Here is a 24,809-nt window from a genome sequence, read left to right as displayed (position 1 = left end):
AGTTCTCACGGGAGCCAACAGCGACAAAGGAAGAAATTTGGTAGTGATACACACTTTTTTGGACTGAATTTTAGCTGGATACATAAGCCATAACGTTCGGAACAAAACGTAGGTAGGTTGCAGATCTGTCCTAACCACTCCCTGTCCTCAAACCTAAATGCAGACCACAAATGCAGCCCCGCCCATGTCTCCTCCCAAACTCACTCACCTTACTGAGCCTCAGTACCCTTGGTGACCTCATCCTTCTTGGGATTCTCAATCGCATCCAAGAACTTCTGTCGCGCCTCCTCATCATCACTGAACAGCGTATCAGCCACCTGGCGTTGGGGAGTTTCACCCAGCCACTGGAACAGAGAAATATCATGGAACTCATCAGCTCTAAAGATCTCGAGCATGACCAACGGCTCATCGCCAATATTTTCAACAAAATGTCCCATGTTTCTGGGCACAATACCGACGTCTCCAGGCAGGTAGTTGAACGTGCGAGCGTTACCCTCGGCAGCAAAGACGGTCACGCGGGCACGTCCGCTGATGAAGAAGGACCACTCGTCGGCGTTGGGATGCCAGTGCATCTCGCGCAGAGCACCGGGCTCGATGATGACGTGGGCCGCTGCCACGGTCTTGGAGACAGGGAAGTTTTTGGAGTCGGTGATCCGCACTTGACCACCCGAGGTGATCTTGGGGTCCTGGGCGAGCATCTTGTGGGTGAACTGGTACTTGGACTTCTTGACATTGCTGCCCTCAGGTCTTTCCTGGTCGATGGATCCCGGCTGCGAGCCCTGAAAGATGTACTTCTCCTTCTCGGGGAGGTGGGCAAAGATCTCTGGGGCCAGGTGAAAGTTCTTGGCGATAACCGACTTGGGGGTGTGGGCAAGCCAATCCGTGACCAGGAAGGTGGACTCCTCGGAAAAACTTCCGTCATCGAAAATGAGCAGGAACTCGGTGCCGTTGTCGCCCAAGCCCTGAAGAGAGTGGGGGATGCCGCTTGGGAAGTACCAGAGGTCACCCTTTTCCAGGTCATCGATGAAGTTGCCGCCCTCGTAGTCCAAAGCGGTCACGCGGACGTTGCCCTCGAGGACATAACCCCACTCGGCCTCCTTGTGCCAATGCAACTCGCGGATGACGCCTTTCTCGAGGCGCATGTTGACGCCGGCCAACTCAACGCTGGTGGGGAGCTCACGGACAGTGGTCTGGCGAGTCCAGCCTCCTTCTTCGATGCGTATATGGGAGTCGGCAAAGCTCCAACGCAGACTGGGCAGGTTACCGTGGTCGGTGCTGGGTGGGCGGACCAAGTCAGGATTCTGGCGGGAGCGGTCTTTGTTCCATGGTCCTAGGACGGTAGCTCCCTGACCGTTCCGGAAGGGAAGAGGATCGAGACCCTCACCGACAGAGTCGACGGCGGTGTCATACGGATCACGATACGATGGGGTGTATGGGTCCGTGACGCTGACACTCCGGGTGCGGTACTTGGAGGGCAGAGGCTTGCCGTCAAGAAGGCGCTGGCGGGGGCTGTCCTGAAGAGGAACAGCGGATACGAGGGCAATGCCCAAGGCGAGGAGCGATCCCGTGAAGCGCATCTTGCTGAGGGTAGTTTTAGTACTGCTTCTGGAGAGCGGTGATGAGACTGATCTGCTGATGGATTTGGGACCAGACACGCTGGTCATCGACGCCTTTTATCCTCGAGCTGGCGTTCAGTTTGGTCATGGTCGGCATGATCCTGGTTCGCTTACACATCGCAGCATCACCCAGCGTCATTGACTCTACAGTGTATCATGATGTCAATGTACGCTTCGCCTGTACACCCGTAAACAGCATCTCGGAGAAGTGCCGGAAGGATTCTGAGGGGTCAGGCCTGCGGTATGCGTCAGCTCGCGGCAGTGTAACAGCAACCTGTGATCCGGATGGTCGCCTCGATGGCTGTTTTCGATCTCGAGGGTGGTGCGTGCCTTCTGGCTCTGGTTGCCAGGGCTCTTCCACCCTCACCCTCGAGTAGAAGGCTGGAACGGTAGTGGGTGTTGTTGTTGTTGTCGTCGTCGTCGTCGTCGTCATCGTTGTTGTTGTTATTTTTAACGTCTACCTCCGCCTCCCGTAGGCCATGTGACGTGCTGCAGCGGTGAATCTAGGGTACATAGATAAGCGCCTGGCATGGTGGTGAGAAGGAGGACGGAGGATGGGAGACGGTCTGGCTCAGGTCTGGAAGCAGAAAAGAAGACGTATCACTGCGCCATTAGCGTCGGGCATCGTTGCCAAGTACGTACCACCTGCCAAGAAGAGGTTGTTCGGTTATGCCCGTTCTAGAGCATCGGAGGGGTTTGTTACATTCCACATCACCACCGACCTCGGTCACGCTCGGCCGGGGCTGTCAGTGGCCCATAACCTTCGGGGCTGCTTCGGCGTTGACGTTACCTGAGCTCCAGGTCGCGTGTGCCCTGTCGACGTGCTGTGAGTACTATGTATATTCCTACCCTGGTTGGTCTGTTATCGTGGTTCCTGCGACAGAGTTGCAAAGACTGCGTAGTGAAGTCCCGCGCTAACAAATAAACAAACCAGGTTGGATGTATTGTGTTTCCGCAATGTTACAATGCGCCATTCCGTCTCATCCATCCGATCCCGGGTCGTTCCGAACGGAAACGAGATTGGACGGGATGAAGATGCGGTGAATTTCTCCCGGCCATCCCGTTCGTTGTTTTTTGGTCTTTCCCGTCCCTCGATTGTTTTCCAGAATAAATCAAGATCATCGACACTCATCGACGGGCCGTGCCGGATTTCCATCATCGTGGACCTCACCAAACGACCAAAAAGACGGAACTAAGACAAAACAAGCCTTGGCTTTTTACGTACAGCGGAGCTATCCCATAATCGCCCTAATCGATTGCGTTATTTGACGCCAATTCTGACTCACTCATTGTTGTCACCACCTCAATCTCCACGACGGGTAAAAATACCCGGCAAAAATGTATCCTCCAACCGTGAACTCGTCTTGCTATGGCACCATCAGCAACAACACCAATGGCCTTTACAATACCACCATCCTCAACAACTCTGAAATCGAACCGCTGCTACACCCAAGCGACCAGATGCCAACAGGCACCAGGACCCCCGACCTGCCAGGCTTCCCCAAAGTCTCACTAGGAACGGCCCCCCCATCATCGCGATGGCGCCGCCACCTCACCACCGACATCGATCGCAGCTACGCCGACGTGATTCTCATAATCTGCTACCTAATCACGGGCCTGCTGGACTCCTCCTCCATCTCCATCTGGGGCTCCTTCGTCTCCATGCAAACCGGCAACACAGTCTATGCCGGTCTCGGCCTGGCTGCTCCTAACGAATCCGCACGCTTGATCAAATCCGTCACCTCCCTTGCTGCCTTTTGCCTTGGCTCGTTCTTGTTTAGTCGGTTCCACCGCCTCTGGGCCCCAAAACGCCGGTGGGTGCTCTGCGTGTCGTTCACGGCACAGTCTGCATTTACCATGGCGGCGGCGGCGGTTGTTACCATGACGGGCAAGCCGCACTATAGCGAGGACGTCGAGTGGCATGTTTTGCTCCCGATTGCGCTGTTGGCGTTTCAGAGCGGCGGGCAGGCCGTGACGAGTAGAGTGTTGAGATACAACGCGCTGACGAGCGTGGTATTGACGAGTATTTACTGCGATTTGTTCTCGGACGCGGACCTGTTCAAGTTGCATAATCGCGAGAGGAACCAAAGAGTGGGCGCGCCCGTGTTTCTGTTCTTGGGGGCGCTTTTTGGAGGTTTTTTTGCGCATACGGCGTTTGGCGTCGCGGGTGCTTTGTGGATGGCGTCGGGATTGAAGTTGGTGGTTGTCGTGCTTTGGTTGGTTTGGCCTGCTAAGCCGAAGCCGGTGGTGGTTGAATATCCTGAGGGACTGGAGACAGCTTGAACTGAGTCGGTGTGGACGAGGAGCGTGTTATGGTCGACGGCGATTGTTGTTTGAAAAACGCCCACGCGCAAGTTGAGCCCGTTGAGCAAGCAAGTTTCTCGTCTTGCACTTTTGTTTGCATTAGAGTGATGTCGGCTCCCACTAGACCGATAGACTTGGTGGACCTATAGACTTGGTGGTTCTCATAGATAGTATCATTCATCCAAATTCCTAATAGAATCTCAGTTATCCTTTCTGCTCGCACAGTCAATGGGATTGCACTCAATCACAACTTTTCAACATTACGCAGAGCCCACAACTCCTTGGGCCGACCAGCAGCATCACAAGAAGAAAACTTCCACCAGCCCGAGTGCAGAGCACCGGCAATGTTGACTAAACCCCACTTGATGGGAGCAGGCATGGGTGGCCAGTTTGCCCACATGCCGTCCTCAACCGTGCGGTCAAGGTTGAGAAGGAAGAAGGGTACGCAGTCCGTCACGCCGGCCTTTGTCACAGTCGCCTTGCCCCATGTCTTGAAGGTGGTGACGGCTGCTGTATGCTCGGGGGTTCCCTCCTTAGGGACGTTGGCGTGCTCGGAGAGCTTGGAAATGGTGGAGATTTCGCTGTGGAAGTGTTCGGAAAAGGAGTCTTGGAAGGTACCCATGATGCGAAGCAGCTCGTCGCCCGAGAAGTCGTTGGGGCTTTTGAGACCGCCAAGGTACTTTTCGAATTCGGCCAGACCGGGCAGGAATGCCTCTGCGATGGGAAGTCAGTTATCGAGAATCAGTAATCCGGGGTCCCTGGCTTCTCACCATGCTCCTTGTGGGTCTCGTCGAAAACAGTCTTGTCCTGCAAGAGGTCCTCGATCTTGGGGAACAGCGACTGCTCTTCGTCGTCATGGTGAGACTTGACGAATCGGTGCCAGGTCAAGCAGTAGCCAACGAAGTCGGCCTTGTCCTGGTCGGCAACATGAGCAGCCTGCTGGTAGATGGAGTTGTAGCCGCGGAAGATGGAGTTGTGCAGCAGGGCCATGTGGGTGGCACCCGAGGTGAAGATGTCCGTCTTCTTGGTCGCGTACTGCGGTGTGGTGATGAGCTTTATGGGCTCGTCAGCCCAGGCCTTTGTAGGTGCAACGGATGTCATGGTGAATGTTGGGGCGCGAGTGAGCAAGAGGGCGACAATCAAGAAGGGGATCGAGAGAAGGATTGTTGTCGTTGTAGATGATGATGATGTTGTTGATTTGGGGCCAGCCATTGGAAAGAAATAAGAGGAGCAAAGTCCGCTCTCGTGATATGAGTGATGGGATATGGACAGCTGAGATGGAAAGGGAAGGAAGCTGTCCTTTGGACGTCCAAAGTCGAGGAGGGACCGGCAGAGAACGAACAGTCCCAAGCCCAATAAATCCGACGAATGATGTGTCGTACGATGTTGGTTACACGCCTCGTCAGAATCGTCCAGTCTTTTCCTCGAAACAAGATGTCCTGCGCATCGCGGGGTTTGACGAGAGTCCGTCGCGTCTGCCAATCTGCCCTGGAGATCAAGGTCCAGGTACTACTGTGCTCGTGGGCGGGACGGGACTCCCCGCTTTAGGTACCCACCATTAGCGCAGTAAGATAAGGAAGATAACCGGAAGATGCCCGAGACACCTCATAGTGTACGCAGTACACGGGCGGAGACACCTAGAGGTACCTACATTGCAGGGCAGGTGAGCCATCCCCTGAGATGGAACCTCGAACACCCAGTTCCACAGACGGACACTGTGGAAATGGCGGGAATTACCTCTAGCTCCAGTTGGGCCCCTCTTGTACATCATCTCGTACCTAGCATCCTTTCTTCCAATTCTTCTTTCTCCTCCTCCTTCTTCCACGCCATCCATCATCTTCCAAATCCCCCCCATCTCATGCGGCAACATTCGCGGATGACACGTACGCTCCAGATGGCAGTATCTCACGGCGGCACAGATCACGTACGATGGACTACGAATCCTAGCACCAGCTGACCACCACGAAGCTCAGAGAGCACCTCATCGAGAAGGAAAACATTGATCTTATCCCACCCATTCTTCACTCATCCAGCCAGCCGATGACGTTAACCAGGGTCGCATTTCAAGGCAACAGTACCTGCTGGCCGTTGACTCACTGGGAACTCCTCGCCGGGCTCGCATAAACCATCTCCACTACCGAGCGGAAAAGACAGGAATCAGCCGAAGGTCAAAGGCGCCGGCCGCGCCATTGATTACATCATGTCCCGGTTACGTGTTTACACGCCTCGTCGCCCGTCTTTGCCTCGTCAAACTCAGCTATAAATTGGGCCTCGTCACTACACCCTTAGGTTCAAAGGACAACGTTAACTATCCTCAACGCCACCATGACAGTCGCTCTCAACCCCCGCATCCGCGTTCGCGAGGCCGTGCCCGCCGATGCCGAGGCCATCACCAACATCTTGAACGACGCCTTTTCCGCAAACCCGATGCAGCAGCTGATGTATCCCAACGGTGTATCGGATGAGTCGAGAAGCAAGTCCGCTGCCAGACTCTTCTTGCCCATTCCTCCCAGCGAAGGAGAGACGTTCATGGTGGTGGCAGAGTTGCTGCCCGAGGGTTCTGAAGGTCCTTGCGAGATTGTTGCCTTTTCCGACTGGTGCCTGTTCAGAAATCCGCGTGCTGAGGAAGAGTGGAATGTCCAAGAGGTACCAAGGACACAGGAGCAGCTGGGAGAAGACTGCGATGTGCAGGTTTTCAACGACTTCATCGGCGGATTGCACAGGAAGCGCCGAGAGCACATGAAGGGTCACCCTGGGCTTGGTAAGTTTGGCACAGATACCACAATGCCCTTTTCGGTGGCCGCTTTTCTAACTCCACGACCTGTCACAGTTCTTAGCACTCTTGTCTGTCAGACGAATCGCCAAAGGCTGGGGGCCGGAAAGGCCCTCCTACACTGGGGTACCACCCTGGCTGACGAACTGGGTCTGCCACTGTTTCTCGAGTCATCACCCACTGCTTACAATCTCTACAAGCAATTCGGCTTCGAGGACATCGACGTTTTCGACCTTCCCATCTTCGATTTGTTCGGCGCCTCAAAGCGCCAAGGTCAGGACTGGGGAGAATACACGGCGCTCGAGCTGGCTGGACCTCCCGCCAAGGGATGCTTCCGCAGCACCATCATGCGACGACCTGCCAAGAGCACCTGATACCTAGGGATGCCTTTCAGGGTGTCGGCGGCGGTAGATGTCGCTGCCGCACTTCGCTGCCTCACCACATCCTTTCCCTAATCGTAGTGTATACTACAAGTGTGCAGATTTCACCAAGCTGAAATTGACTGACGTCTTGTAACCCTGTCCATCGTCTTGCGTTACCAGGCTCGCCAGGTTGTGTCGCATTGTCTGACCGGTGGGGGACTTGACGTACAAGCACAGGCAACCGCAATTCCGCAAAGACTCATGATTTGTCGCCTTGTCCAGTAGCACTTGGCGTGTGCATGCCACCACTGCGTGTGTATCACTGGCATACCGAATCAGGCTAAGGAATGTGGTGATGGGGGCGTCAGCTCTACACTAGGCTGCCACTATAATCTTACGGACCAGCCAATACCATGTGGGGAACGGTTGCATAGACGCTTGGCCAGGCTGCTCCCAACAAGAGCGCCGGCGAGACTTACATGTATCATGGGTTCCGTCAGTCCTCTGGGTCTTGGACACTATGTCTCTTTCCCGTCGACTTCAAACCGTCCTTCTTTGATGTTTTGATTCCCTTCTTTTCCATCGACCGAACACCAGTGAAGATGGCCGATTCTTCGCATGCTCACTCCCAGCAGATGTCACCAGCCGATGCCGGCAGCGACTCTCAGGACACCAACAATCAAGGGCATGTCTTCCAACCTCCTCAACCGTTATCGCAGCCGGCTACGGTTGGCATTGCTACAGAACCCACGCAGGCCTTTTATTATCCGCCACAACAATATGGCTCGGTAACCGACCCTGCCACTGTTATCTCGCCACAGCAGTATTACTATGCACAACAGGCGAGCCAAGTGGGAAATTCGTCGGTGGACGATCAGCAAGTCTACTATGTACCGCAACTACTACAGCAGCCTGGTTGGACGGCCGATCCCACTGCAAACAACTTCTACTGGCAACAACAATTGCCGAATCCTAATCATGCCGCCTATTCCCAATACACGCCCGCCCACAACCAACATCCGGCGCCCGACTCCATTCAAGAGGCGCAGAGCCCAGATCTGCAGTTGAAGCAACCGCCCCTTCTCTCATCAGAGGAGGTCACCACTCGGCACATGTCTTCGCCACAAGCTGTTCCCCAGCCAGGCGCGAAGAACGACATGAAGAAGTGGAAACGATTCTGGCCTCGCTCCAAGGATTATATGCAACAGTTCCAAGACAACCTGAAAGACAAGTTCAGCGGCAATTCAGGGCACAGGGGTTTCCGTCAGATCTATTTACCCACTACACGGATGAATAACCAGGACAGTGACACCGATGCCGGGCCTACCGGCGAGAGCAAGGTCGTGTATCGTATTGGAACCGCCGAGGCCGAGGATATTGATGACCTTGGAAAGGTACACAAGGTTGATGGCAAGCTCACCTACCTCAACCAGTTTCACCAACGCACTCGCAAGTTCCTGGATGTGGCCGTTTACCTAAGTCCAACCCGCTCTACTCCTCGAAGACTGATAGTTCAGGCAACTGATCATGTCATCAAGACCCGATTGGACAGAGGCGACTGGATCAGGACCAAGGTCAGGGGCAGCGTGCCTCTTGTCCTTGCAATGTCCGAATGGGCATTGTCTCCTTTTCAAACCCAAGGGTTTTGGTCAAAGACAAAGGGCACCTGCCGTCTATTTGTCGTCGCCATTCCTGTGCAGATTTTGCTTGCCCTTCCTTTCCTCGGTAACTACAATGAAGACGATAAGGTGACCGACACATATACTGACTACCCCGGGTACTACTGGGAATGGCCCAAGTACGCTGTCAACGAGCTGGACATGTCTCCTGCTGCTCTCGAGAAACATAGTGAGGGCTACAAAAAGTCACTTAGTGTTGCAAAGCGTGCGGCACGGCCCCGGCTGTTGTATGCCAAAGTGAACGGCGAATGGAAGACTATCCAGGGCGATAGCTTCGAAAATTGTACGCGGCGATATATATTCATCAGCTACATGTGGAATATGTTTCCAAACGCAGATGGTGCAGAAAAAGCTCATGAACTGGCGCGGAGCATTGCCGAGCACGAGCGCTTTGACGCCTACTGGATGGACCGTGAGCTTGTTAATGGGGATTCGCCAGCTGAGACCGATTACGATGTCTACACACTTTGTGACACTGTCCGAGGATCGGCCAAGGTGTGCCTCATGATGGACAAGGATGGAACGACACAGCGTCTTGACTGGGGCAGTCGCATGTGGACGCTGATGGAGGGTCTGCTCGCCCCTGGAGATTACATAACTTACTGCTTTCGGGATGCAGAGGGTCAACTTGTCACCAGAAACATTGGAAAGATTGAAATGACAGCCTCGTTCTGGCGTGTACACGAGAGCGAATATACGGACGACAAGGAGGCTGTTCGTATATTGGCAGAGCACTATGCCAACGTGCTGACACTTTCTCGCCTGGAGCTGCTTCCAGCGACGATTACAGCGCTGAGTACCAAGAAACGCGCGGAGTTTACCGGCTCAGATCTTGCCTACGCCGTCATGGGCTTTCTTCACTACCGGATCGAGCGCCATAAGGAGACAACCGTGTTCCAAAACCTTGCTCGCCTCTCGCTTGGCAATGATAGTGATGAGCTGGTCGAGAGGATGCTTTGCTTACTTCCAAAGCCGTCAAACAAAGACATTTTCGAGACTCTGTCTGAACGTGATGAGTATGGAACCTTCCTCCACCACATCACACCGCAATGTCAAGTGGTGGGTGTAGCGCACGAGGACGAGACTGTTATCCTGGACTCTTGCCGTGCAATCCACATCCGATGGAAGGACTTTCCCCGAGCGACTGTTCAACGCGATGTGGGATTGGGAAAGATGCTCGCGGTATTCTTCCTGGCGTTCGGCATTTGGTGGTTAATGTTTGGTATCGAAATGTCACTGGCCTACATCCCATACTTCGCCGGCTTTGTTGACCTAGCCGCCGACGGCAAGTCAGATGTCGGTTGGGTTGTTGCTGGCTTCCTCTTCGTGGGCCTGTTGCTCTCTGCCCCTTCACCATTTTCGGTCCGACGGCTCTTTGGCGGTACCGTGCTGAAGAGCACCCCAAATTTGGTGGGATTCGAAGGAGTCATGCCTATAGCGCAACTGGAAAAGATCGTCTTTGGAAATGCGGAGGGCCGACTTACTTATGCGCCGTCCGCTACTCCATTCAGCAGAGAACATCGGGAGAACTACGAGAGGCGAGGCAAGGAACCTTTGTGGATCGACAACCCAGACTCTGCCCTTGATGATCTCAAAGCCAAGAAGCTGTTGCCGTCAGACAGACACCAGCTCTTCACTCTTGTTGATATGGGCGAGCTTACGGTCACTATCTTTGCGGCAGAGAGGCCACCGACTGTAGCTCTCCTCTGTGGCAGGGAAGGCGGCATGCTCCGTGCAGTCCTTTGCAGCTGGCGATTTGAGACGGATTGCTTGTACAGGGAGACAGTGGTAAGGATGCCCACGCGGGTCTGGGAGGTAGCCGAGCCCAAGGGCTGGTTGAAGCTGTGTCTACGATCTCAAGACGATTACAGACACAGGGAGGCTCTCATGAAACAATAACAGATTAACAGGGACAAGAGGCAAGCGGAGGCAAGGGTGAAAAAGGAGGCTGAGAAAGCAAAGAAGACGGAGAGTGATTCCTTCGTGAATAGCGCCGCATGACAGCGTTATGTATTGGCGAACATGACCACAAGAAGATTTGCCAGTTCGGGTGCTTTCCGAAATACGGTTGATGACGAGTAACAGCAGCAGGGTTGGTTCATATATCTGATCAGTCAATCCTCGTAACAGTTCAACACGCTTCCGCCTGTGAACCGTCCCCGTTCATCAGGATCATTACCCCGTTCTCGAGCAAGTCGTAGTCGCACCACCGTGTCACGACCGCTCCCCTCATCGTTAGCTACAGCGGATCTTATCCCGACAATCCCATGACCAGCTGTAAGTACTGCGGCCAAGCACTTCGATTGGCGTCGTATTCGGCCCCTACCCCGGAGCGGCAACACCACATCTGACATCTCCACAAAGGCACCGGACCCCCGGCTAATATGCATAATCCCGCTAAGTCGAATACGGTATACGCGGCTGGTTGCCTTCCGAGTATGCCACCTTTTCATGAATTCAGGAACCATTCGACGACAGTTTGAGCACATGACCGCGAACTGACAGTTATTGATCATCTTTATAAGCTTCATATCTCTTAATATCGTAGGTGGACTTGATTGAATCATCAAACCTCTTTATCTGCTGATATACCCCCATTGTTTTCACCCTTCCCCTAATCTTTGTTCAAGATGGCTGTCTCCGCCAAGCAAAAGACCATCATTTCCGCTCCTCAGAAGAGTTCACTCGCAGGGACAATCCCAACCAAGAAGCTCACGAAAGAGCAGCTTTTCAAGACACATGAGGAACACATCAAGCAGCAAAACGCTACCCAAACTCCCAATGGCCCCAGGCCAGTGAAGCAGCCAAACGTAGCAGAAGCATATCCTGCTTCTACAAAGTCTATCAGAGATCTCGAAATCGTATGTTGTTGCACACAAGCCGTTTTTTTTTTTATTGAACAAAAATATATATATACCTCCATATCATGTGATTCATGAAATCCGGCTGACACCAGCTCCAGATCCCACTAAGTGACCTCAGCGTGGAAACACATCACCGTGGCAAGGGGCTCATCGTCAAAGTAGTCAGCCCACCCTACCTTGGCGCCGGCGCTGTCAGTATTGTCGAGGACCATTGGGGCAATGTCGACAAGCTCGCCATCTACAACCAAGGCGACTCAGCCATCCTGTCGGGGGTTCCGGAGGGCTGTATCGTTGCCGTCAAGGAGCCTTACTATGTCCAGAATGGCGCAGAAAACGACTTCATGATCTGCGTTGATCACCCGTCAGATGTCATTCTGCTCCGTTTTATAGATTCTATCGTCCCAGAGCCGTTGAGGCTCGGGCCGCTACTGAAGTCAGCGGGGGAATGGACGACGGCGGGAGATCAAGCCTTCTTGCAAAGGGATTTCCCTACGGCCGTCTTTTGGTGAGTTGCCAGACCGTTAGCGGTGATGTCAAGTCCTTTAGCTTACGAAATGCACCCTGAAATAGCTACACGGAAGCACTAGAAGGACAAGAAGACCACTCTGCCAAAGCCCCCGTCTACACCAAGCGCGCGGGCGTCAACCTCCTCCTCGGCCGCTACGACGCCGCAAAAGCCGACGCCCTCGCCTCCCGCATCGGCGCTTCCACCGACTGGAAAGCCTACTACAACGCCGGCCGGGCCGCCTACGGTCTCTGCGAGTACGCCACCAGCAAGTCGTACTTTGAAGAAGCCCTCAAGCTAAACGACAAGGGCACCGCCAACGTGCAGAAGGAATACGAACGGGTGCTAGCCCGCGTGGAAGAAGAGGAAACCGGCAACTACGACTTCGCAGCCATGCACGCCTCCCTTTCCCCGACATCCGTGCACATCGACGCTGGGTCCTTCCTCCGCAACACGCGTGTTGCCGATTCGGGCTTCCACGGCCGCGGCCTCTTCGCCACTCGTCCCCTCAAAGCCGGCGACTTGGTCTATGTCGAAAAAGCCACGCTGATGCCCAACCAGTACGACCCCGCCCGCGCCTCCGCGGCGCTGTACTCGCTCATGGTCCGGCAACTCTGCGATAACCCTTCGCTGGCCGATACCATGCTCAAGCTCTACCCCGGCCAACTTCCCTACGAGCGAACCGGTGCCGAGGGCAGTATGGTGGATGGCGTCCCCGTAGTAGACGTCTTCGTAGTCGAAGGCATCCGCACCAAGAACTGCTTCTCCTCACCTCTGTCCACTTACGACGATACCAAGCCCACTTACAACTCGGTGTGCATGGCCAAGGGGCTGTGGGCGCATTCGAGCCTCATGAACCACAGCTGCGTGCCCAACACCATGCGCTCGTTTGTCGGTGACATGCTCATCTGTCGCGCCACGCGCGACGTGCAAGAGGGCGAGGAGCTGTTCCAGCAGTATGTACCCGTCAAGATGCTGGTGGATGTGCGTAATAGGGAGTTTGAGGAAGGGTGGGGTTTCGAGTGTCGGTGTGGGTTGTGTGAAGGGGAGAGGAAGTCGTCAGAGGAAAGGTTGAAGAAGAGGAAGGAGGCGATGCTTGCGCTGGAAAAGTTCCTGGATAAGAAGCCGAGTACTGGCAAGGGGGCGACGATTGTACCCGACGCGACAATCAGGACGGTGGATAAGATGATGAGGCACTTGGAGGACCTGCATGAAACTGAGGTGTATGAGAGTCTCCCAAGGTTGACGCTCGTTTATCCGTGTAATTGGCTGGTAGATGCATACAGAGCCAAGAAGCAGTGGGCGAAGGTGGTGAAGTATTCGTTGAAGGTGTTGAGAAACTTTGGGTTCAATGCGGTGCCGAGGGATGAGGATCCGGCCAAGTTGACTGCGGATTGGGATCCGAGGGAGATCTATACGAGGAGCGGTGATGTGAGCTTGATGGCCGTCCATGTGGTGGCTTCGTTGAGAAGGTTGGCGGAGGCATATGCTGCTTTGGGACATAAGGAATTGGCGGAGCGTTGTGTGGAGGCGGCCAAGTTTGGATATACCATGGTGACTGGATTTTCGGAGGATGTGGATGCTCTCGGACAGTGAGCCGATGGAGGTGTGGCATCTAATGGGGCGATTGGGCGTACATAGGTATCTGGCAAGCATTGAATTTCTGCTCTCGTTAACTGAATAGGTAGCTTACCTCTAGGTACATAACACAACTAACTCTTCCTTTGTATGACAAGATCGGCCACGGAGCGGTTTTCGGGTATCCGTTTGCAGTTGTTTCCGGCAAAAGCAACTGTCGTGGGTCAGACGGAGAATGGCTGGCTAGAGGCAAAGGAAAACAAACAACTCCAGCTGAAAAACAGAGCAACGTGACAAAAACACAGATACCTGTCTAGGCGCACGTTGAACACTCTCTCGGGTGTCACTTGTTCATCCATTTTTGGAAAAGCTTATTGGAGATGCAGACATCTAGTTCTATATAAGTGCCAGTATCATGCCTGGAACTTTATGTGTGATGTTGTGCTAGGGTGACACAAAGCTCGGCAGTAAGGGAACCGAAGGGTGACTTGGGTTCCGTAGGTGCGACCCGATGGTATGGTCTACAAATATTCAAGTCCAACGGAGAACCGTCGGTAGCACGTCCGCGCCTGTCGTTACTGGATCGCCGAGATAAAAGTAGGCGTACAGTCACGGTTACCCAACGCTTGACGCTTCTCGTCTGTGGTTATATGTGATTTTATGACCCCTATACCACGTTTCGGGTAACTAGGAGCAACCGGCCGGTTAATCCAACGCCTGTTCTTGTCCGTAGGTAGGTTGCAGGCCCAAATAATTCTGATAGGAGTTCATATGCCCTACCGGATGCTCCCGCCCCTTTTGTTCTCCAAGTTGACCTACAATACAGAATTTTCACTTTCAAAGGGAGAACACCATGGCTCTAATTACAAGCGCCATACCCGAAGGCCCCATTCTTTTGAGGTTCTGACGCCCATTCCCAGTCATCTCCACCACCTTTCCAGTGTCAACATCACCGTCACTATCACCACCCATCCAGCTTCACCACTTTTCGTCAGCTTCACCACCATGGCCATAACCCCCAACTACGCCCTCCCCTCGACCGAGCTCATTATTCCCGACAACCCCTTCCTCCGCGCCGCCAAGCTCGGTCCCGCTCCCCAGCCTCCAGCCCACGAAGACCCTGAAGAACGCCCCCAACTCCGCGTCGCGGCCCTCATCTCCAACCACCGGTGGAAAGCCGGCATCCGCGGTCCCCTACGACCGCTTCCCCCGCGCTCCGAAGACGTCCAGGGAGCCTACTGGTACCACGACTGCCCTTACTTCAAATCCAAAACACACTGGGTCGAGCGACCGCTTCACTTGCGCCTTGAACCACCCTTTGCTGTCGTCGAGCCCAAAAATAACAGCACTAGCATGAATTGTAGTAGCCACAACAACAACAGCTCTGGAGGAGAAATCCCCCTCGAACTCTGCGACTTGGGGTGCGGCTACCTCGCGCCGCGTGACACCGTCCTGTACAACAGCAAACGCGTCATGGTCGAGACTCTGGAAGGGTTTAACTTGCTGCCGGGCAGATTCGACGATTGGTTCCTGTCTTGCTGCCAGTGCGGGAACTGGGAGCTAAATCTGCTCAAAGAACACCCGTCGGCGCAGGATAGCCATGTAAAGAGAAAAGTGGTTGGGTATAACTGCTGCGAACACTGTGAGAGGCCGGATGAGAATAAGTGTGAGTTGTGCTTTTCGTTGACCAAGTACTTGGAGGCGAATTGTTGGCGGAGCGGGGAGCCGGTGCCCGGTGGTGTGAAGTGGAGGCATGAGAGGGCCAGGGTGGAGAGGAAGGAGGGGAGGAGCCGGAGTAGGGGGGTGAGTACCTGTCCGGGTATGACGGCCGGCTCGTTGGCTCTGGCTGCGGCACCTGTGTCGGCGGCGGCGGGGATGGTGTTAGGGACGGTGAGGGAGTTTTCTAATGGGGAGGATGAGGCGTGGGTTGAATAGTTCTGGTTTGGAGGACAGGGAATGCATTGGGAAGAGCTCTTGAAGCCGTAGGGTAAAGTTCCCTAAGGTACCTACCTAGAGGTAGGTATGCACTCCTCTTCTTCACATAACTTATTTCTCTTAGGTTTTTATACAAGATTGGCCGATCAAAACGGGCAGTGACATCCCAAAATGCCCAATCAAAACATTTCATATTTAGGTAGTAGGTAATGGGTATCTACCTCTAGGGTAAGTACATGAATGTGGTTCTCTTTTGTTTACCTCATCCTAATCAGGCACCAAAAGTTCAGGGATCAGTGGATAATGGTCAAGAGGTACAATGGCGATCTTAAAATAACATCGAGTTTCTAGAACGAGATGGAAATATATATTTAGCTTTGGGACCGGAACTGCATACGGACACGTTAGGCCGATGGTAGAGGCTCGAGAGTGCTTGTCCGACTGAGGCTTCAACTGCACTTGCTCTCTGCTCTTTTTCCCTCAAAAATCGTTACCTCTGACGCACGGATTCAGACCATGAAAGACCTAGAAGAGAAACTCGACAAGGCCATGGGCGGAGGATATTTAACCACAGAAATGGGCGAGCGGTGGGTCAAGTTGTATAAGGAAGAGAGGCTAGAAAGGTATATCGGTTATGCGTACACGAAGGCGGCATTGATTTATGCCACATTTGGGGCGCAAGGAAAGAAAGGCAAAGGACTTTGTAGTACTGGCGGTGGATTTTATGGCAATGGAGTTGGGTACGGAGGCGGGGGATGTGTAATGAGGACCTTGGCAAAGAAGCCGGAAGAGCATTGGGCTTAGGATATGAGGAAGTCGAGAGCAGATAAGAGTGAGAAAAAGATGAGGCAGGAGGGACAGGAGGAGCAGAAAGGTAAAGGAGTGAAGGATGGGCTTTAGGGGGTGTGAAGGGTCTTTGTCGCGGCGTCAATTGGGGATGGTCCCTTCCGTTATTTCGTTATCTACTTGGCCACATTTTTGTCAACCCTTCAGGTCTGTTGAACGAGGAAATCTCAAACAAACAACAATACCGCTAAATACTGAATGAATAATCGAAAGATGGGAGCAACTCTTCTGCCAAGGTCAGTGGGTATAATCCTCCAGTGTAAATGTACTATCGCGTGAATCACAAACTTCATCAACTGAGACCTCTCAACTCGTTTGCAACAGACACAGCCAAGCCTAGCTGATCCTCTCCTGCTCTACCTCGTCCTCGCAAACTGCACCTCCCTCATACCCCTACCATTCCAAACCGGCCTATTTGATTGAGCCATGGCACTCTCCTCCGAGTCCCTATACCCCTCCTTATCTCTCGCCCCATGGTGTCGGCTACCCATCGTCTTCCCATTCCTATACCTCAACGCCTGGAACCCCCACCCCACAACTGTGAGCAATGAAAACCCAACCGCGACCCAAATGAGAATCGTATACTTGGTTCCCGCCTTGGCGCTCAAGCCGATATCCTTTCCGTATTTGTTCGCCTTTGAGGCGGCAATCCGGGATCCGACGGTAGCGAGGACACCAGTGATGAGGACGAGAATGAAGACGATGCTTGAGAGCACAGCATTGATGATGAGGGTTGGCCGTTCCTTTCTGCCGAGGAAGAAAATGGCGAGGAGGGACGCGAGCATGGAGAGGCCGGTGAGGACAACGTCAACGATGAGGATGATGGTGAAGGCTCTGATGACGCGGTTGAGCGTGTCGAGGGCGCTTTGGACTTCGTCGCTGAAGCCAATGTCTTCTAGCGTGAGCTTAAAGGGGCCGACGCGGAGTTCCTTGTCAAGGATGTCGGATACGTTGAAACCTGTGTATCTGTTAGTAGATGCGTGGACAGACTCTTGACCTCTACGAGACTAGGTGATTACCGTTAGGGAATGTCTCGATGCAATTAGCGACAGTCCTGCCGGCGCCTTTGGCGGTCGGGCTGGGGCTGTACTCGCCCTCGCAGACAGTTCTCGCATGAAGAGAGTAGAACTCCTGAATACCCAGCTTCTCTGCTAGTTGGTCCGCTATATCGTTCTCAATGTCGCCTAGGGCGTTCAACAGGTCGTCTTTTGCGTCTCCGACCGCACTAGTAGCGTCTTCGCAGGCCTTGCTGAGAAAACCCAGCTTTTCACATACTCCATCAGCCGCTGAGCCAGGCTGATCACCGCTAAGTTGCTTGTAGACAAGGTTCTGTCCAAGGGTTGACGTGTTGAACTAGAAAGTGTTAGATCGCGAAGAGACACATGCATAGGGTTACCTTACTGTGACGACGTCGTAGCTTTCCATGAAGCCTTTGCTAGAACCGGCGACGAGAGCCAGTAAGACTAGCACGAAGGCTGCTATGGAAGCTACGATGGGCACAAGTGTAGAAGGGTGTCGCATGATGGTGCGTTTGGTGTGGGTTTTCTGCTGGTCGAAAGACGGGTGTACAAAGGAAACGTCGTTGATGGTAGATATGAGAGCTCAGTAGTGATTCTGTTAGCTATCTCCATTCAATGGATGGATCACGTGGCGGACGTTAACTGAGCTCTTGAACAAAGTTGGCTAAAAATTGAAGCAAACGCATCTTGGGACACTGTCGACATTATATTCGATGCTAGTGGTGTCGTGGGCAAGACCAGCAGCCTCGTCATTCTTGTGAGCGATCATCTTTTTTGACGCCTAACCATTACACGACGCCAACAATGCCACGATATGTCCCGCGTTGTGTGTACTACAACCGCTTCAGACAAGGAAAGGCAACCTTTCAGGTTGGTCGTTTCAAGATCAACCGCTGAGGCCAAGGTTGGACCCTTTGAATGGACCCTTGGTAAAGCGCCAGGTGTGCGTCATAGTCTGAATTGCCGGCGGTACAGGGCTCTGTAGTGGTTGAGAAGCACTTGTGGGTGTGGCTGAAGTTTGACACCAATGACACCCAAGCAAGCGAGCTTCTGGGGATGGTCAGGCATTTGGACCCCTATGGTAGAGATACGTCTTGTCGAAACGAGAATAGAAACATTCTGCGTATAAGCGTACCTAGGGCGGGACGGCCACAAAGAAAACACAGGAATACTGGGTTGGCAAGTCAACCTTTACTCAATGAAGCCATAGCAATAAAAGGATATATGAATTTGACCGCCAGAACACTGGTTTGTGGCGGATTGATATTGCAGCTCAATCTTAAAGGGGAGCATCGATTGCATTGTCTTCAGCAGAATGCAACCCTGCCGGTTCTCCAGAAGTAGAAGGAACAGTCGGGTCCGCATACGATTAGAGCTGGGTCAAGCTGCCCTGCTTTCCCGATGCTGTTTCTCAAGGGTAATTTGGTCGTGATTTTGATCGGATCCATCACATACGCGGTCAAGATGACATTGCAAACGTCATTGGCCGCTCAGTGCATCGATATATATGGCCTGGATTACCTCCAGGCTGGGCTGATCTACCTTCCATCGGGCGTTGGAGGTGCACTCGCATCTTATGCCACTGGTAGGTGTGAAATTCGTCCTCCTGAGCGTTGTGATCAATGTCTGACATATGCTGCTAGGCAAATTCCTTGACAGGAATATCAAGAAGTACTCTGCCGAGGCCGGTAGGGAGGGGCAATATCGCCGAGGTGAGGACATATCGGACTTTCCCATAGAGAAGGCACGCTTTGTGGGGATTCACACCCTCATCCTCGTCTTGTCGGTGGGATCTGCTGCTTATGGTGTTGGCCTGAATGAGCGAGCGGTGAGTTAGCCAAGTAATAACAAGGACGGGCCTGAAAGTGAGTGAGCACAAGCGGATGGGTCTTGGCACGATATCAGCACCTCGTAGTGCCACTCATTCTTCAGTTCCTGACGGGCGCCGCAACATGGAGCATCTTCACAACAAGAGCAATAATTGCCCAGGATCTGTCCGCTGACTTCCAATGGACAGCTCTGCGGAACACGCCTAACAGACCTCAACCCCCATGCTTCCGCCACCGTCCAAGCATCGTATAACCTGGTTCGATGCCTAGGAGCCGGTGCTGCGATTGCCGCACAGCAACCCCTGGCAGATGCTGCTGGCTCCGGATGGTGTTTTGGTGTATTTGCCATCATCATGCTGATGGCTTCGCCGCTTGCTGTGCTCATTGAGAAGCGAGGGCTGGAATGGAGGAGAGCGAAAGTCTGATGTTTCTGTTCATGAAACATTCTCTCACAGCACTGCGGGCATAGGGTATCGTATCTGAGCCTTATCGTCCTGTGGTCCCCTTTTTATGCAGCGCTTCTAGCGCCCGTAATTGTCTTGGAAAAGCGGGGGGAAGTCAGAGGGGGCCCGTCGAGCAGGGCAGCGGTTAACGTATGGACGCCAAGAAGCGGGTCGCTTACAGGGCCCCCACAGCACCCCACAGGTAGACTCACGCTAAAATGTGCGCTAATTATCAGATGATCAGATAAGATCCCATCTTTGCCCTCGCCTTCCTTCCTTCTGTCTCCCGTCCGGCGTCCTGTCACTCCACTTCCCGTCTCGTTTTCATACTCTTTCATCGGAGTTCCGAGTCCTCTGCATCGGTGACACTGCGGCTCGGTCGCCTTGCATTTTTTTTTTTTTTTTTCAAACCACCAACCCTCTTGGCTCATGGATTACGGGCAAAAGGGCTCGTGGGCGCGGGACGCTCTGCGCGACGCCGCATCCGCCGTATCCGCCGTATCCTCTACCTCATCGCCCATGCTGGCGGTCCGAGATGTCCAGAACAGTGGTGAAGAGGGCGGCGACCCCCTTAACTTGATCCCTCCAGAAAAGCTTGAATACCTCCTGAAGCTCGTTCGGGCTCTTTTTGACGCACGCTTCATCGCCAGCTGTTATAACATCGCTGTGCTCTTCACCATCTCCGTCTTCGCAGTTTTACACTGGCGTAAATCCAGAAATGACCGACGACAGTGGCTGGCTAGGATAAGGGGTACAAAGTCAGACTCAGTCCAAAGGACGACAATGACATCGACAACAACAGCCCAACCGCCTTCTTCGCCGGCATCATCCAGCCGGTCCAGCCATGGCCCATCCACACCCACTGGCAACTGGAAAGACAACCTCGTTGATCTTGAACGATCGCCCCTTTTACGAGGGCGCACATCCAGCCTCACCATCAACTCAGCCCGTCTCGACCGCAAGTCAACCATCGGCAACACTGTTTCCTCCTGGCTCGCCCGTCAACCGCCACCCATCCCCATCATCAATCGCACCCTCCCCAGCAACGGCACCTCGCTCTTCATTGCGCTCTGGATCTTGTTGAACATCTTCTTCCAGATGCTCCTGATCCCGCTCCGCTGGGACTTCTTCTTCGTCTTTGGCGACAAAATGGGCTTCATGTTCATCGTCAACCTCCCCCTCCTCTACCTCCTGAGCGCCAAGAACCAGCCTTTGCGCTTACTGACCGGCTACTCGTACGAAGCGCTCAACATCTTCCACCGCCGCGTTGGCGAGATGATGTGCTTCATGGCGCTGGTGCACTTCGTCAGCATGGTCATCTGGCAGTTCGTCCTGGCTGAAGACTGGATGTTGGCTTCCAAGACTGCATGGGCGTACTTTACGCACCCGCTTATCGTGTGCGGTCTGGGCACTTTCACGTCATATGAGCTGCTCTATTTTACTTCGCTGGGAAGTTTCCGACAGCAATGGTACGAGCTCTTCCTGGCCTCGCACGTCGTGCTCCAGATCGCCGCGCTCGTGTTTCTCTGGTTCCACTTCTACACCAGCCGTCCTTATGTCAGCTTGTCACTCGTCATCTTTGTCCTCGACCGGCTCGTCTGGCGACTGCGCTTTAAGCGAGCCACCGTCACGGCCGACATCCAAGTGCTGGAAGACGGCCAGACCTTTCTGGTCTCAGCCGATTGGGACATCCTCCCCCGTCCTCGACCCAGTCAAGACCAACCCTGGTGGAAGTCGCCGCCCTGGTCCTTCTTTTCCTACCACCCAAACAAATCCATCCTCAACGGCTGGCACCCCACAGACCACGTCTTCCTCACCGTCCCCTCCCTAGGCGGTTCCCACGCTTTGCAAGCCCACCCATTTACCATCGCCTCTGCCGCCCCCGTTATTAACCCTCACTCCACATCAGCGGCAGGCGAACAACAGCAACCCACCCACGCATGGTTTAATCTCCTCATCCGCTCCTACTCCGGCTTCACGTCCGACCTCCTCCGTCACGCCCAAGCGGGTCATGCCCGTGTGTCCGTGCAACTAGACGGGCCGTACGGCTCTTCGCACGCGCTGGACATGCTTCGGGCATCGGGAAGTGCGATTCTGGTGGCCGGAGGGAGTGGGGTTGCGGTTACGTTTCCTTTGGTGTGGGCTTTGCTCCAGCAATCGAAACAAGATCTGTTGTTGTCAGACGCAGAGGAAGAAGATGAGGGGGAAGAAGATAAGGTAGCACGAAGGGTATCGCCGTCAGCCAGGCGGCAGAAGCAGAGAGTGCATATGCTCTGGGTGACGCACTCGAGGTCACACAGGAATTGGATACCGCAAGAGCAGTTTAATGAGTTGGTTGCGCTGGGACTGGACTTGGTCATTCCGGAGCCCACGGAGGATGCGGGGCGGCCGGATGTGGCGGGGATTGTGAAGGCATGGATCTTGGATGCGGCGAGCGATGGGCTGGAGTCCGGGGTGGTGGTGTCGGGGCCGGATGGACTGAATAGGACGGTGAGGAATACTTGTGCTGATGTGATTGGGGAAGGATTGGATGTGAGGATAGCGGTTGAGAAGTTTGGGTGGTAAAAAGAAAAATAAGCCGTTATGGATATGATAGAAAGCATCACATCACGAGGCGTTGGCGTTATATTTCGCGTGATTCAGTTGGGGAAAAGAATGAGAACAACGTTTTCGTACACTCCCAAAATCCTATTGTTGTGTTATGTGTAAACAGAAAAAAACATAAATTTGAACAATTGTGAAGAAAAACCAATGACTTAAACTTCCCTTCAATGCCATATGTACACCCTTTTCCATGAAAAACCCGATACCTTAACCTCCCAAAAACACCACATCATACACCCAAGACAAACCACTGAACAATGCCTTCCACGTTTTCGTTTCCTTTTTTTCTGTCAATTTTCCGATTTTGCTTTCCCACTTCTCTTATGGCCTTTCCACGCACAAATCCCCCCTCTTACACCATCTTTCTTACTGCTGCTGCTCACTCCCCTTCAACTCCCCGGCATCCTTCACCCCCTTCCCCACCTCCTTCGCGCCCCTCTCCACTCCACTCCCAATATTCGACACCACATCCCCCACGGGCTTTCCGATCCCGCCGGGAACCGCGCTACTGACCGTCTCCCCCAGACCCCGAGTCGCCGCGCCCACGGTGCCGCCGACCGTGTTGGCCACGCCGCCGAGCGTGTTGCCGAGCGTCGAGGTGACGGGCTTGGCGGCGCCCGCGAGGGTGTCGGTCATGCCCGAGGCTGTGCTGGAGGCTTGCTCGGTAGCTTCGCCCATGGTTTCTTGGGCCTTCTTGCTTGTCTTTTGGGGATCCATTTCGGGGACTTGTGGTTGGTTTTGGGAAGAAGGAGGAGGAGTTATGGGTGTTGGTGATTGGTGGGTGAGATTCTCCTCTTGTTGACCTGGTTTCTTGACAACTTTCTTGGTGTTGCCAAATGGCATAGAAGTGTGATGTTGCTGCTTGGAGGATGTGAGATCAGAGAAAGACAACAAGAAAAAGAAAAGAACAAGGAGAGGAAAAAGTAGAGTAACGGATGCTGTTTGATTTCACTACTTATTGTAGGTAGGGCAGTGAGAAGGAGGGGAGGGGGGTTTAACAACACTTTTCATCAGCCTGACCGCACGGCGACGAGTTCTGACGTCATCAACGATCATGGAGGGCGTATTCATTCATAACCTTTTTGAAGCATAAGGCCAATGTGTTGTAGGTATGGTAATGACAAGTTACCCAAAGTCTCTCGTGAGTCTGAAGGCATCCTCGAATATCTCAGCATCAATCCACGGTGTTGTTTTGTATCTCAAAAGGTTGCGGTTGAGAAGTGCTGCTATACCTATTTAGAGAGAAAGGGTCTTCAAAACCCTGTGGGGCTAGTATCACATGCATGCTCTACTTGTCCCGCCGAGGGTTGGCTGGAGGGGGTGGAGGGGGCAAAAATACCAAAAAAGAATTGGAGACTCGGATACCGGGAGTCGAACCCGGGGCTGTTGAGAGAGCAGTCACTCCTGAGAAGTGAGAGTCAACGATGTTACCGCTACACCATACCCGATTGAACTGATATGGTCCGATTTCTTGTTGGAGGATTGGTTTGAAAGTTGTCCCTATAGTAGGCTACAGAAACTGCCACACCTTTCGCACATGTTGGGCCTCAATCTCTCAAAATCCTTAACGCACATCCATTTTACCATTATTGGCACAGTACCGCGAGACGTATAGTGCGTGTTGAGTGATATGCGGTTTGCCGTTTTCTTGTAACAGCCCCTTGCGTGCACAAGATCGTAGTGGCTTGGATGTGGTTCCAGAAAACGACCCACGGTTGAACAGCCTAATCGCGACATCATATCCTTTTCCGATGATCTATACTCCCTCGAACACTTGGCAGTTACCACCAGTGTATTTGCTGTCATTGCCATGGTTCACTCTGTGTGACAGGACAGGTAGCTGTTGACTATGATTTATGAATCAAAGAGGAAGACGCGAGCCCAGTGTTTCCCCTGTTGCTATCAGCTTTCCTACCCCTTACTAATGGTAGAACCTTCTTTTAACCGGGTAGGAATGATCTATCTAATATCCATTGTTTCCAGCTGATAGCGACAAGCATCATAAGTCCAGGCATAAACACTACTCCCGTTTGAGCCCAATCGCGATCTACCTCACATTTTCCCATATCAGGTTCACCATCTGGAAATCCTACAAGAGTGTTAGCCTGTGGATATCTGAATTCGACGAAGATAGGTTCAGGACCTAACAAACAAAAATCCCATTTATCGCCAGAACATACAGTACTTCCACCTACTAATATCTATCATTGATACAGAAAACGCCGTCCATCTTGTGTATTGTGTCACGTACCGTCGTCGCGGGATTGTTGCCCTCCGCGGCGCAGCGATATAGTAGCAAAGTTAAATCGGGAGGAGAAAAAGAAATCAAAGGAAAAAAAGGTAATAGCAGGGAAGCCGTGTCTCGGAGACAGAACCAGCGGCGATCAATTAATCGTAACTGAGCGTCCAGTCCAACTTCTCTTGTCGGCGAATGTCCGTATCCTTTTGGAAT

At 53.3% G+C, this 24,809-nt stretch overlaps 11 protein-coding genes and 1 non-coding gene across 12 annotated transcripts; 7 read left to right on the top strand and 5 right to left on the bottom strand.

Annotated features, from left to right (window-relative positions):
* Positions 1-27: 27 nt before the first annotated feature.
* Positions 28-1,908, bottom strand: B0T23DRAFT_81181 (oxalate decarboxylase oxdC). The gene is made up of 2 exons (XM_062841829.1): positions 1,731-1,908; positions 28-1,581 (listed from the first exon to the last, which is right to left on the bottom strand). Exon 2 carries the CDS (start codon positions 1,575-1,577, stop codon positions 210-212), a length of 1,368 nt encoding a protein of 455 aa, XP_062695598.1. The 5' UTR covers positions 1,578-1,581; positions 1,731-1,908; the 3' UTR covers positions 28-209.
* Positions 1,909-2,744: 836 nt separating this feature from the next.
* On the top strand, positions 2,745-4,081 carry B0T23DRAFT_81241 (uncharacterized protein). Its single transcript, XM_062841830.1, has one exon. It carries the CDS (start codon positions 2,955-2,957, stop codon positions 3,897-3,899), a length of 945 nt encoding a protein of 314 aa, XP_062695597.1. The 5' UTR covers positions 2,745-2,954; the 3' UTR covers positions 3,900-4,081.
* Positions 4,082-4,164: 83 nt separating this feature from the next.
* On the bottom strand, positions 4,165-5,021 carry B0T23DRAFT_309938 (uncharacterized protein; the record flags this gene model as incomplete). The annotated part of the gene is made up of 2 exons (XM_062834552.1): positions 4,165-4,634; positions 4,691-5,021. 2 exons carry the CDS (start codon positions 5,019-5,021, stop codon positions 4,165-4,167), a joined length of 801 nt encoding a protein of 266 aa, XP_062695596.1.
* A 997-nt stretch (positions 5,022-6,018) lies between these two features.
* Positions 6,019-7,301, top strand: B0T23DRAFT_81094 (uncharacterized protein). Its single transcript, XM_062841828.1, has 2 exons — positions 6,019-6,681; positions 6,751-7,301. The coding sequence occupies exons 1-2, from the start codon at positions 6,246-6,248 to the stop codon at positions 7,065-7,067; spliced, it is 753 nt and encodes a 250-aa protein (XP_062695595.1). The 5' UTR covers positions 6,019-6,245; the 3' UTR covers positions 7,068-7,301.
* A 356-nt stretch (positions 7,302-7,657) lies between these two features.
* Positions 7,658-10,633, top strand: B0T23DRAFT_311736 (uncharacterized protein; the record flags this gene model as incomplete). The annotated part of the gene is made up of 2 exons (XM_062834653.1): positions 7,658-10,227; positions 10,273-10,633. 2 exons carry the CDS (start codon positions 7,658-7,660, stop codon positions 10,631-10,633), a joined length of 2,931 nt encoding a protein of 976 aa, XP_062695594.1.
* A 731-nt stretch (positions 10,634-11,364) lies between these two features.
* B0T23DRAFT_309490 (uncharacterized protein) lies at positions 11,365-13,699 on the top strand (the record flags this gene model as incomplete). The annotated part of the gene is made up of 3 exons (XM_062834523.1): positions 11,365-11,595; positions 11,697-12,103; positions 12,169-13,699. The coding sequence occupies 3 exons, from the start codon at positions 11,365-11,367 to the stop codon at positions 13,697-13,699; spliced, it is 2,169 nt and encodes a 722-aa protein (XP_062695593.1).
* A 587-nt stretch (positions 13,700-14,286) lies between these two features.
* Positions 14,287-15,813, top strand: B0T23DRAFT_81087 (uncharacterized protein). Its single transcript, XM_062841827.1, has 2 exons — positions 14,287-14,414; positions 14,508-15,813. Exon 2 carries the CDS (start codon positions 14,687-14,689, stop codon positions 15,614-15,616), a length of 930 nt encoding a protein of 309 aa, XP_062695592.1. The 5' UTR covers positions 14,287-14,414; positions 14,508-14,686; the 3' UTR covers positions 15,617-15,813.
* Positions 15,814-16,741: 928 nt separating this feature from the next.
* Positions 16,742-18,360, bottom strand: B0T23DRAFT_81055 (actin cortical patch SUR7/pH-response regulator pali). The gene is made up of 3 exons (XM_062841825.1): positions 17,864-18,360; positions 17,482-17,815; positions 16,742-17,420 (listed from the first exon to the last, which is right to left on the bottom strand). Exons 1-3 carry the CDS (start codon positions 17,981-17,983, stop codon positions 16,819-16,821), a joined length of 1,056 nt encoding a protein of 351 aa, XP_062695591.1. The 5' UTR covers positions 17,984-18,360; the 3' UTR covers positions 16,742-16,818.
* A 314-nt stretch (positions 18,361-18,674) lies between these two features.
* On the top strand, positions 18,675-19,979 carry B0T23DRAFT_81081 (uncharacterized protein). The gene is made up of 3 exons (XM_062841826.1): positions 18,675-19,066; positions 19,125-19,309; positions 19,499-19,979. The coding sequence occupies exons 1-3, from the start codon at positions 18,883-18,885 to the stop codon at positions 19,733-19,735; spliced, it is 606 nt and encodes a 201-aa protein (XP_062695590.1). The 5' UTR covers positions 18,675-18,882; the 3' UTR covers positions 19,736-19,979.
* A 171-nt stretch (positions 19,980-20,150) lies between these two features.
* On the top strand, positions 20,151-22,397 carry B0T23DRAFT_374052 (uncharacterized protein). Its single transcript, XM_062836835.1, has one exon. It carries the CDS (start codon positions 20,183-20,185, stop codon positions 22,316-22,318), a length of 2,136 nt encoding a protein of 711 aa, XP_062695589.1. The 5' UTR covers positions 20,151-20,182; the 3' UTR covers positions 22,319-22,397.
* A 326-nt stretch (positions 22,398-22,723) lies between these two features.
* On the bottom strand, positions 22,724-23,074 carry B0T23DRAFT_393585 (uncharacterized protein; the record flags this gene model as incomplete). Its single annotated transcript, XM_062838085.1, has 1 exon — positions 22,724-23,074. The coding sequence occupies one exon, from the start codon at positions 23,072-23,074 to the stop codon at positions 22,724-22,726; it is 351 nt and encodes a 116-aa protein (XP_062695588.1).
* A 639-nt stretch (positions 23,075-23,713) lies between these two features.
* Positions 23,714-23,805, bottom strand: B0T23DRAFT_t84. The gene has a single exon. It is a non-coding gene; the product is annotated as a tRNA-Glu (tRNA).
* Between the last annotated feature and the right edge of the window lie 1,004 nt (positions 23,806-24,809).

The sequence above is a fragment of the Neurospora hispaniola genome (genome assembly GCF_033458365.1).
Source record: "Neurospora hispaniola strain FGSC 10403 chromosome Unknown B0T23scaffold_2, whole genome shotgun sequence".
NCBI lineage: Eukaryota > Fungi > Ascomycota > Sordariomycetes > Sordariales > Sordariaceae > Neurospora > Neurospora hispaniola.
Note: the sequence above shows the minus strand (reverse complement) of the source record. Positions and strands in the feature narration are given on the sequence as shown.